Raw genomic sequence first — 12,602 nt, 5'->3', positions numbered from 1 at the left:
TAACTTTCAAGTCATAGGTACAATACTGGGGGCTACTTGAAAAATAATAATAATAATAATAATCCCTTTATGTGAAATTGGCCATGCACAAAGCAAACAATGTCAACTCTGCGAAAGAAAACAAGTGAGAGTTCTGTGTTTATGCTATCCATGTTCACAGACTGAATCATAGTTCCTAAACCTATAGAGCTCGCGCACCTACGTCATCAAATCACATCACTATCCGGAAGTCCCGGTCAAACAAGCCATTCTTCAATGCTAAATCGGGTGGAGACGACGCGAAAATACGGCACGACACCTAGAGTTTTGTCCGATACCGTTAAACATTTAGAAGGTGATAGTAAATGAAGGTACGTGGAAAAATGAGAGACACTTGGCATAGAGGACCCATATTTAATGCCGAAGTCGATGTTTTTCCTGGACTGTTAACCAGCTTCCGCTTGTCTTGGACAACTGGATCTACACATGTATCTGGTGAGTAAATCGTCGAGATTTACACGAAAGACTTTGAAAACGTAGAAAGTCTGGACGCATACAAATACTTCGTTGCTGGATCTGTTCTCAATCAAGAATAAATCCTACATAGTAATGGAGCCACTCAGATTTTTTCAATACAAATACCAATATTTATATAAATGACCCCTGGTTTTGCACAAACTCGTATTTATTAACTATGATTGGGAGAAAAAAAAGACAGCGAGTCGGCTCCACCGTACACGAAGCGTGTTGCGGCCAGACGTTAAACTTCGGTAAACTTCTCCGTGACAGATGTTTTTTTTTAAATATGCATTGTTCTCATTTGAAAACTCTTGAGAACTCTCACGTTTAATTTCCAAAATCCATCAATCTTTTCCAGTCTTTTCAGCTGGCATTCCATAGAAGGATCTCTTTGAATATCTGTCTCGTCTGTTGTAACAACCAACAGCACAACAAGTCTCGGGCATAGTGAATATTCTGCTCCAGTTCAATGTCCCCCACACTGTCGAGCAGATTTTAACCGGCAATATGGCACTGAGAAAATGATGACGTCACATGCACGAGCTCTATAAATGATGATGTGAACAGTCATTTGTGAACCAAGGTCAGACTGTAATTGCGAAACAATAACACGCACTTACATGGCAGTTGATCGTTCAACCAAAATTAATGTTTTATATTACTGCAAAGAATTGTTTTGTCTTGGCATAAAATTATCCTCAACTTTCCTGTTTTTATACCCGGTTATGACGCCACTAAATAAAAATGTTAAGAGGTTGTTGTTTTTTTAGACGATGCTACTGAAACAAAAGATGTGGAAAAGGTCACTATAAGATAAATGGAGGAATTACTGCATAGAGAATCAAGCAAAGCAGCTTGAATAAGGCCAGAAATGTGCATAATGGATCCCTAAGCAGTACCACAAGTCTGCACAAAGCACAGATTAAATATTATTCCCTCTTGAGTCACATTTTTGCACTATTTGCATTGCTAATGCTGCAATGTCACTAAGCTCATTAAGTCGTTTTTTTGTGTGTGTTGTTACTGAGTGCATACTTGGGAACCATCATGCCATCATTGATTTCTTTTTTTTTAGAATACTCGGGTATGTACGCTCGTTTTCTTCTTCATCTCAAGTGATCAGAGGAACCCGATTAAGTGTGGCACTCACTTCCACACAGTGAATTGCTTACATCATGCTTCGAGCTAACGGTTTATACACACACTTCTTTCTTCCCATTCAGCACAATATCTTGCAGCCTAGACTGAGTTTCAGACTCAGAGCATGTTTTGGGTAATTGCATTGTTAATCAATGTCTCCACAAGCCAAAACGATGCTCAGGTCCTCAGAAACTGTTTCTTGGGATCCGGCTCTGAGGCATACAGTGGTGTGATCCTTGCATTATGCATTTCCTAGATCCCCTCAGGGGACATTATTCCCGCAGGGGGTTGTTATGTCATTCATTTATCAATGAACGATATTTTTCTTCCTTTCGATTTGCTTATCATGTTTCACTGGGTATGATGCATACTTATATATAGGTTACGGATACAAATGTCATCTTGACAACACAATACATTGCAGACATTAATTTGGTTCTACAACTCTTTTATACTGATATGTATAATATTTTACTAATGTTATCTGGAATACAAGCGATAATCTAAGTTATCCCTCTTAAGATTATGGTTTTGCGGTGATTAATGCACTCATACACTTGTTATTATTATTATTAACATATACATATATTTTTAGGTGGGACGGTGGAGCAGCTGGTAAAAGCATTGGCCTCATAGTTCTGAGGTCCCGGGTTCAATCCCAGACCCGCCTCTGTGGTGTTTGCATGTTCTTCCCGTGCCTGCGTGGGTTTTCTCTGGGCACTCCGGTTTCCTCCCACATCCCAAAAACATGTAACATTAATTGGACACTCTAAATTTCCCCGAGGTGTGATTGTGAGTGCGGCTGTTGGTCTCCATGTGCCCTACGATTGGCTGGCAACTAGTTCAGGGTGTACCTTGCCTCCTGTCTGTTGACAGCTGGGATAGGCTCCAGCACTCTCTGCGACCCTTGTTAGGATAAGTAGCAAAGAAAATGGATGGATGGATATATTTTTAATAGCCATATTGCATCTTAGGGATGCAGTAAGTAGATTAGAGAAAACACACACTAGTGAGGCAGATGTTGGCTTGTCTTAAGGGTTAAACTCATCATTGGAGGTGTACATCTACTCTATTCTTATTTATTAGCAATGTTGTACTGAGCCGGCAGGACATACTATAGATGTGTACAACAAAGGATGCCCATTTCCGCTTTTATGGTCTGCAGAATAGAGTAGTTTTCCAATTTCAAACTCTGTTCAGGTATTAAACAGATTTAAAGGACAAGAAAAAGCAAGGCACACATCTGGGGTTAAGCTTTTGAATGCTCACTAAGGTGAAGTCCTGCAAGAATTTCAGAAGTCCTGTGAGAGAATTTACGTACCATGAAAACTGACCATCGCATTTTCCACAAATTGTTGGGAGAATTTCAAGTTGTCAAAGATTTCGGTTATCATTAGTAATTAAATAAATACATGTCATTTCATAGTAGGCATTTCACAGTTTGCCTGAAAGTCGGAATTGTTGACATACATAGATTGTCCAAGGGGAGATACTGTTTTGGCCAGTGGGTGTATGACCGTATAAGGGCGCAAAACTTTTGAATTTAGAGCCAAAAGTGATAGCGCTGACCCGTCCTCCCATGAAACCACTCGACGTAGCACAATCATCACAATGTGTATGGGAGGTAACCACTGTAAAATACAGTATGCAATTATTGTAATGTTTGTTCAGACAAAGCTCCTTTTGAACTGATCTTGTTGACTGCTGTTCAGAGACAACTTTAAATGCATCACCTGCCCCCTAAATCATTCAAGTACAGACTTGCAGAAAGTACTTTAAGGACCTGCTTGTCGCCATGGTAACAGCATTTGCCGATTACTCAAAGCGATATGGGTAGGTCCTGGCTCTGTAGGTAAGGGTTTACAAAGGTGATAGGTAGAATGCCTGCTCTCTGTCATGTTGCCGTGGCCAGGAAACCTGCTTTATCGCTTTGTAAAATATGTAAGTAGTAAACAAGTTGAATAACATAAAATAACATAATATAATGTTATTTATGTTATTTCCCACGTGAAGAACTCCTGTAAACCTTGCAGTATTGAAACTCAGTGAACAAGGCATCTTAGACAAGCTGAAAAACAAATGGTGGTACGATAAGGGTGAATGTGGAACCAAGGACTCTGGAAGTAAGGTCAGTCGCTGCAGGTCTTTTGTACTGATTCCAAATTGCATTTTGACGTACTGTTCATACGCAAGACAAACCTCTCTCAACATAAGTACTTCACATTGTGTTAATCTGCTGCACATAATTTACTTCAACTTTTGGACCGGCCACAAACTGTAATTTGGTTTGTGGCTTTACAAGGCACCTATTCCCCAAATGTTGCTTGTTTTGCCTTACAACATTTTGTACACCATGTCAAATGTGAACTTGATTCAAGAATCTGTAATGATAGTCCAGTGGGGAAATGATCTTAGAGTGCCTTAGGATTTCAAATGAATCACAACAGTTGATGACAAATGCTAATTATGCTCATTCTCACTTCATGACTTTTTGACCATTATGCTGCTGTTTGTATTTACCAAACTGTTAATGAAAATTTGATTTATTTGCGTTATTACTACTTTGCAAAAGAGCTGCGTCTATTAGATTTATTGACCTCCTGTGGTGTGATGAATGGGCAAAGCTTCTTGAAATGCGACTACTTTGTCAAACGCAACCTACACTTCCGGTTGCTTCCAGTTGTACTGAGGCTCCGTCGCCATGCCGCAAGAAGTCAGGAAATGTAATACACTCAATATTTAACCCTTTGAGATCCAATTTAGAGATTATCAGTGAGCTGCCTGATCCATCCATTCTCAAGGGGTTAAACGGCAAATAGTAAAACTCTAATGAACAAATTTTTAAAGAATAAGTTTGGAAGGTAAGCAGCAGCAAAATGGTTTGATTTGATTATTTTCTCATGACTGTACTGTATGACAATGTTGACATAAGAGTTATACGTACATGTCGCTATAGAGACAGGAATGTTTAGAGCTGTCGACCTAAGCGACGCTGACCAGCTTCCTAACATGGTCAAGAGTAGAGCTAGACTGTAGATAGCACCATCAGATAAAACTGCAATAGTTAGCATCTTTCAGTTTAACGGGAAGTCTAAACTAACTAACTTTGAGGAAAATATATGAAATTGAACTGTAAAAGTTAACAAACTTTCTAGGGTTGATGCTTGTAGCTCTCTAAATAATCCAGTAACATTTGGACCAGTTTTACCAGTTCAGTTGATTTGGCTAGGCTGAATTTTGTTGTGCTGCCCTTGCTCCACTCTGAAATGCTTAACCATGTTTCCTGACTTCCCCGCAGGACAAGACAAGTGCTCTCAGCCTAAGCAATGTGGCTGGAGTCTTCTATATTCTGGTTGGAGGGCTGGGGCTGGCCATGATGGTTGCCCTCATAGAGTTTTGTTATAAGTCACGGCAAGAAACCAAACGGCTGAAATTGTCCAAGAGTGCTCACAATTTTAAGCCGACTCCCGCAACCAACACCCAGAACTTTGCCACATACAGAGAAGGCTACAATGTATATGGAACAGAGAGTGTTAAGATTTAGAGGTATGCCGTTCTCTTTACCATCTCTGATGCACTGAATGTTGCATCATTTAACTTCCTGATGAATCTTTTTGACTAAATTATTCATTTGCATGCAGCTCTCAGTTGCTGCTGTTTATTCAGTTGTTTCCAGACGTCATGTTGGAAGAATTCAAACACAAAAGCCTATCCAGATATATAAAAATCAGACCCATCGTTTACCATGCAGACTTGTGGCTGCATTGGCGGCAAAGTCATTTTAGTTTACAGTAGTACCGCGGATTTTGGAAAATGGGAAAAAGAAATAATTCTTTTGAAGTTTAAACTCCCACCATCATAAAATGATCAGGCAGGACATCAGCTTTAGCAGGACATCATAAGTCAAATTCCCAGTTTTTGCACGACAGCTCTTATGTAATTATAGTGCTACGCCTGCCGCACATCAAGTGACACTGCCAAACACGACTGAAGTGGGCAATTGTGTACAAATTTCCATTGGTGACTCACACTTGACCACACAACTCACTGCAATGCACAATCACGAAGAACATGGTGCATTTGTCCAGAAAGAAACAGAGTGGAAAGTCGAGCCCAGATTCCTGCTTTTCCCACAATTACATGTTTTACTCACAAAAAATGAAAAACATTTGACAAAAAAAGTTAGCCATCTTTCCTGTACAGACTTCAAAACCATACACCTGATTCATGACATTTTGGAGACAGCCCCCCCTACCAAAAAAAAAAAAAAATATATATATATATATATATATATATATATATATATATAATATATATATATATATATATATATTGAGATATTGTTCCACATTTCTTGAACTGGTTCAAACGATTCCAAGTTCTAATTCAATATTTCAACAATTCATTTACTTCCACTTTCACTTCAGCATCAGCGCTACACCATTCACACACATGGCGACATAAATTGGACCCACTCGTCGCATATTAAGACGTACATGGAAAGCAATTTTGGGTACAGATGGGTCAAACAACATGATTTCTACAGTTTCCATGTGTAGCTTGTGAGCCTCACGTGTGAGCTTGTCAGTCGAAAGACATGTTAATTATTAATTAGACATAGCAGTAGCATTCACAATAAACAGCTCCCAGAAAACTCTTTTGATAGCGCTGTCCTGTCCTCCCATGAAACCAGTAGAAATAGAGCAATTATCACAATGTATAAACGGGGGTAAACACGGTTAAATGCACAGTTTGATTGTTAGTTTCACTTTTAATTGGACTGATTACACGTATTTTGTCCAGTCAAACACCACTGTGTACTAGAACTGCGCAAATATTTTCTAAACCACCCCCACACACAGATAGCTGACAGTGAACTGTCAAAGAGGAAACTTGAATTTTTACTGTGATTGCTACTTTTCAGTCTTGGTGTTATTGTCATGTTTTATATTATCAAATATTAAGATTTGGGAGAGAGGCCCCGTAGCTCAGTGGTTAGAGCACTGGTTTGGTAAACCATGGGTTGTGGGCTCATATCCCACTGGGGCCTCCACTCCCTGAGAAGGGTTGCGTCAGGAAGGGCATCCGGCGTAAAAATTGTGCCAAACATATATGTGCGTTCATCTGAGATGACACGCTGTGGCGACCCCGAAAGGGACAAGCCGAAAGTAACCTCCATTAAGATTTGGGAGATTAAGCATAATGAAGCAATTGTGATAAGAAGTAAATGTGTGCTGATAATTGCATAACAGGCTGATTTTTTTTTTCTATATTAGAACTGCAAACAGTGCCGAAGGCCCCCAAAATTTTGCATATTAATTTTATCTTGTTCATTTAGGATCTTTATCGCTTTAGATAATATATTAGCGCTCACAAGACTTTTGATCCATCATGTTTGCACAAGTGGCTATCTTAGCAGTGTATGATCTCTTCTTTTCTGTGTTTACTCATTGTGACTCATATGCAACATCATCGAACAATCATACAAAGTCATTCCCTTCCATGTTTGCTTTGTATCCTGACACAGGTTAATCAAATGTTTCCATCATCCCGTACAAATGTGATTAAATATCTCTGAAAGGACAAGGATCACGAGAAGGGAGCAAAATCCTTTTGGGCTGGACACTGGTATGATCATCTGCAATGACGACACGACTGGACCAGTCATGGCATGAGCCGATCTCCCTCCTCTCAGTGCCTTACGGAAAGTCCAATCAATGCAACGCATTCTCAACAATATTGATTTTTGCTTTTAACTCACAGAAAACAGAAGAATTGAGAAGTCAGCGAAATAGATTTACTGTATCTATACAATACATATAGAATACATGTGATGTGAAAGAAATAAAGCCATCATTTTGCAACGCGAAGCACATTTTGAAGTGCCAGAAGGTGAATCTTAGATGACGACTGTCAAATTGGTTTCTTGTAAAAGCAGATTACTCCTCATTCTCTTGCTGCCAGGTTTTTATTAGTTATACATATTCAAATGTGTTCTTCGTATCTTGTCAGTGCACCGCCAGACACTGATTATTACAATTAGCTTTTATACTAACCTTGCCCCTTCCTCTTGAATTGATTCTTCTTTGTGAAATGCCATCAAAACGGTTAAATGTGTGTTGTTTGTACACTTTTAGTGCTACTGAAACACACCACAGAACGAGATCATAACTCACACTTCCAATACTGCCAAGTGTGAGTGTATGTTATTCAAAGAAAGGCTGTCATACCTAAAATTTGTGTGTGCGTGCGTGCATGCATAAAGTATCCCCGCAAGGTTGCTCGTCTCCCGAAAGTCCTCCACATTGTCTGTAATGAAAGTAGAACACAAACAATAAAGGCTAAATCAAGTGTAGATGAACTCCTGAAACTCAATGATACCAGTAATGGCTTTCTAATTGTACTATGTGGACTATCTTGCCATTTTATTTGCACATAAGAACATTATAAAATGAACTGTGTTTTTTATTTTGGTTTCCTTTCAAAAGCATTCCATTGTTTGGTGACTTCACATTGTAAAATAATGGAAAAAAAAAAACATTAAAATAAAGAGATATATCAAGGTTGCACCAGGGTGGGTCTGCAAGCTTAGCACATGTCCATATTGCTGTAACAATTACTTTCCCAAAAACGCTGTGATTCAATAGGATTTTTAGAAGGTACTTGAGTCACCTGAAACTGTGGGAAAATAGTTTTATATGTAAAAAAAAAAAAAAAGAAACAATGTGAAGAAAACAGTTGAAGTATGTACATTTAGATGAACACAAAATATTTATATTACATGACTAAATTGTTTCCCCCGCTTTTTTAAACAGAAAAAATGCATGTGATGCTTGATGAGCCCTGAAACTCACAAACTGACCTGAGATTAGACATTTAGCCGTTTGTGTGTGTGTATATATATATATATATATATATATATATATATATATACATACACCTTTTTCTTTTTTGTGAGACTACTCACCTCTCACCACACATTGGAGAGGATACAAAAGAGCAAGAGATGCATGCATAATTTGCTGAACCTCATTAGTGAGGCGCTGTACAGAGAATTTTATTACATTTTGTAAATAAAATGTACAGAAAGGTTCTGGTGTGTGTGTCCGTGTCAATAAGGAATACGGTATACAAACACCAAGTGAAGTCAGTCAGTCTAATATGCTACAAGTGTTTGCAAACTTTTTCCTAAAAGACAAGAGGAGGTAAGAAAGCTCCAAATTCAACTTGGAAAAGGGTTACTTTAGCACAAGTATAGTTGCTAACACGTAATACTTTTATCTACTTCACCACATTACTATTTAATTCCAAACTTTTTTTCTGCACATTTAGAACAGAATTTGCCAACTTTATAGCTAAATCTAAATGTACTACACACAAATCTTAAATGTAATGGTAATGTGAAATATACATTTAAATGTTACATATAGTTGATAGCTAAATGTAATAATATAATGTATTTTTTAATATAAACCTTAAAACCAAATGTTAAATCTATGTCACCATATAGTTTTAAATTTGAATGTAAATATTAAAAATACATTTTAAATTTATATTTAAATGTTGAATATAACAATAAATCTGAAAATAAAAAATAAATGTTATTTGCTTAAATGTTTCAGTTCAAATTAAATATTTAGTTCATATGAAAATCTGTTGTTCAAGACAAAGAAGTAACAAAATTTGTGTTTAGTGTTCAATGAGAACATGGAGAAGAAAAAAAGGACCTGAAAACATTACCTGCATGGTAATTGAGCCTTGGAAAGAGATATTATCACTCCCTGAAACAAAGTATTTACGACAGCTAAGCCACCGTGCCAGCCACAAACATACATATTATATATAATAGACAGTGAAATTGTGTGCTCATGTTTTGGATCAATAGTGAGCAGCATCTGCTTTACTCTCACACTCCTGCCTTGCATCCTCATGTTGAAGCCTGCAGTCAAAGGTTTCATCTGGCTTTGTGATCTCTCACCCTAGTTTTTTAAAGAAGACTTGCTACAAAACCAATGGATATACTGTACTTTTGAATACAGCAAACATTTCTCCATTTGAACATGATTTTTTTTTTTTAAATAAAGGGAGTACACAAAAATCTCAAGATATTTTTTAGTTAGTTTAAATTTGAGAAACACTCTCTAAGCCAGTGGTGCTCAATGCGTCGATCATGATCGACCAGGCAGTTTTGCCGCGCGAAAAAAAAAAAAAAAGACATCAGCCATATTTTTCTAACATTTTTCTCACAGCGCATGTGCAAACAATGACACTACAGGAAAACACGCTAGTCAGTGAGTTCTATTGTGAGACTATTTTAAGCACTCGCTTAAGAAATCTTATCAAACATGAGTATGGATGCTGGAGTAAAGAGGGCAAAAACGTATCACTTTCATATGGAATGTGAGGTGGACGTTTTTTTCCACATGTCATTTTAGAAGTGTGTTTGCCTCATCTGCCAGTGTAGATTCAGATTAATTTTATTCATTTCATTCATTCATTCATTCATTCATTCATTCATTTCATTTTTAGATTCATTTTCATGGAAAATATGACACCGACATTCCGCCGAAAATCAAGATGAGATTGATAAAAGTGAAGGAACTAAAATCCCAATTGGCCGCACAGCAGTCACTTTTCACACAATATAGTTCAACAGCGATAGCCACCACCGAAGCATCGTTCCGGGTTCGTCACATCATCTTTAATAACAAGTCCTTCCAAGATGGAGAGATGGTAAAAGAGACATAGCTGACTCGTTGTTCTGATATTTTAAAAATAAGGCGGAAATATTATCTTCAATAAAATCTCTGCATCTGTAAAGGAGTACAGTTACACGGTGCTGTGAAGCCATGGCTGATGTATGGAAGGACATCGGAGATTGTGAGTGTTTCTCACTGCAGTTGGAAGAATTCACAGGCATGAGTAACACAGCCCAGGTGTGTATTTTCATTCGTATGGTGTTTCGTGATCATCAATGTGAACTCAGATCGTTACCAAAAATGTTTATGGTTCAGTATGTTGTGTTGTGCAATATTGGCTCATGCAGGGCACACAAACATAAATTTACACATAAAGAATCGTCAATATGCTTAAAAATAACTATGTTTTGCATTTTTGTAGTGGGTAGATCTTTGCGGCTTGGTCATTGTATTTCATGATTGGTTGTTCTAAAACCAATAAATAGGCGTCAGTCCCCCACTTTTACTACATCTTGTGGGAGGTAGGGAAAATTGAGTCCAAGTGGGCAATGTTCAGAACCTCCATTGTTGATATGGCTGAGCAAAGCTGTGGTTGGCGTCTCGTAAAGTGGTCACTTTCTGTCATGCTGGCAATCCCAAACCAGTTGGGGAACACCAGTGGTGCCACCAAGAAGAAGAAAGAGTCCTATCAGGCATTTTTGGCCTCTGGAACTCTAGAGGCAGCTGATGGGTACCAGCAGGCCAAGGGGGGGAATGCAGCTTTGGTGGTTGCTGAGGAAGAATTCAGACAAGGGAGGAATTTGGTGAGGCCATGGAGAATGACTTACAGACAGCTTTGAGGGAATTCTGGTTTCTGTAGTTATGTAGTTTAAGTGTCCTGGGATCTTGTTTACTTGTGACTGAGGAACAAGACTGCAGATCAAGGCTGACAAAATAATTCCCGCCGTAGGATGTCTGGGCTCTTCCACAGAGGTAGAGTGAGAAGCTCTGTCACCTGGAAGGTATAGAACAATCGCTCTGTTGCAATAAGCGGAACCGATGAGGTGGCTCTGGCTTCTGTTTCGGATGGCTCCTGGATGCCTCAGTGTCTTCTGGACATAGTGCAAAGGCTCAGATGAAGAAGACAGACTTGAGAGACTGTCGCCCAGCTTTCAAATGCCTTGGATTCCTCCGGAAGAGATAGAGGAAGTGGCTGGGGAGAGATAAGTCTTCCCTGCTTGGGTTACAGCCCGCACCCCCCAACCCTAACAAAGTGGTAAAGAATGGATGGAGGGAGGGAAGCAGAAAGGGAGGGTAGGGATGAATTTGAGGGACCTCACACAACGATAAAAATGTCATATGCATGCTTATTGCACTTCGCGTTTATAGTGTTCATCAAGATGTTCAATACAGCACACCAAACACTTAACCATCTGTCTAACAATTAAGAGTCTTGTCCTTCAAACTAGAAGTGTGGCAACATCAAATACATCATAGAGTCACCTTTAAGAGGAAGCAATTTCCTCAAGGCACCCAGACTGACAAAAAAAATAATAACTCTGAGTAGAGATTGTACAGAGGAGGTCCACTCTATACTTTTCAAGCACTTCTGACTAAAATGGCAGCTGTGTGACAACTATTACATCATCGGTGTTGACAGTACACAAAAGGGTGTTTTATCGATTAACATATACAATTATTGTCTGAGCAGGTCAGGGAGAATAAAATAACCTACGACATATCTCAAACCACACAATAATGTTCCAGCAGCATGATGAGACCCATCAGTAAGCTGCTTTTTAGACAAACAGCACTGAATCCCTGGACAAACCGTGTAATTTCTCTTGTCTCTGGTCATTGTTTTGAAATGAATTCTTTCATCCATGGATCCAATTTACCACAGCACAAGGTCTAACTCTAAAAAAATTTGGCAAAAACTCTACTGTGTGTTTTAATTTTGAAATGCAGATACTGTCCGTCAATGCGGCAGTCCTATGAAGAAGCCAAGGCTATTGAAGTGCTACTGTACATTCCAAATAAGGCTTTTTGACAAGGCATCAAATTTTCTTCTCAATTCCTTCAGTGCCTTCGGTCTTCTCTTTAAGTTTGTTATAAAACCTGGATTGCAATCCGTGTACTTCATGTGTGTGACTCGGCAATCAAAGCAGGCGGTGCCGTGGCAGTCAGAGCAGCACAACAGGACAAAAGAGAAGAAAACTGGCAATTTGAAGAAAGTGGCATGCAAGAAAGGATAGTAATCTCATGAATAGGAATGCTTTCGTACCA

General features: G+C 38.7%; 1 protein-coding gene across 1 annotated transcript in view; it reads left to right on the top strand.

Moving 5' to 3' along the window:
* LOC133508861 (glutamate receptor 3-like) overlaps nucleotides 1-7,304 on the top strand; it is a 108,029-nt gene extending 100,725 nt beyond the window's left edge. Inside the window, exons 15-16 of the mRNA XM_061835364.1 lie at nucleotides 4,937-5,184; nucleotides 7,166-7,304. Of these exons, the coding sequence (XP_061691348.1) occupies nucleotides 4,937-5,182 (246 nt within the window). The 3' untranslated portion in view covers nucleotides 5,183-5,184; nucleotides 7,166-7,304. The remainder of the gene's footprint in view (nucleotides 1-4,936; nucleotides 5,185-7,165) is intronic.
* Nucleotides 7,305-12,602: the final 5,298 nt, after the last annotated feature.

Source organism: Syngnathoides biaculeatus, chromosome 11 (assembly GCF_019802595.1).
Source record: "Syngnathoides biaculeatus isolate LvHL_M chromosome 11, ASM1980259v1, whole genome shotgun sequence".
In the NCBI taxonomy this organism is placed as follows: domain Eukaryota; kingdom Metazoa; phylum Chordata; class Actinopteri; order Syngnathiformes; family Syngnathidae; genus Syngnathoides; species Syngnathoides biaculeatus.
This window is presented reverse-complemented; position numbering and strand designations above follow the sequence as displayed.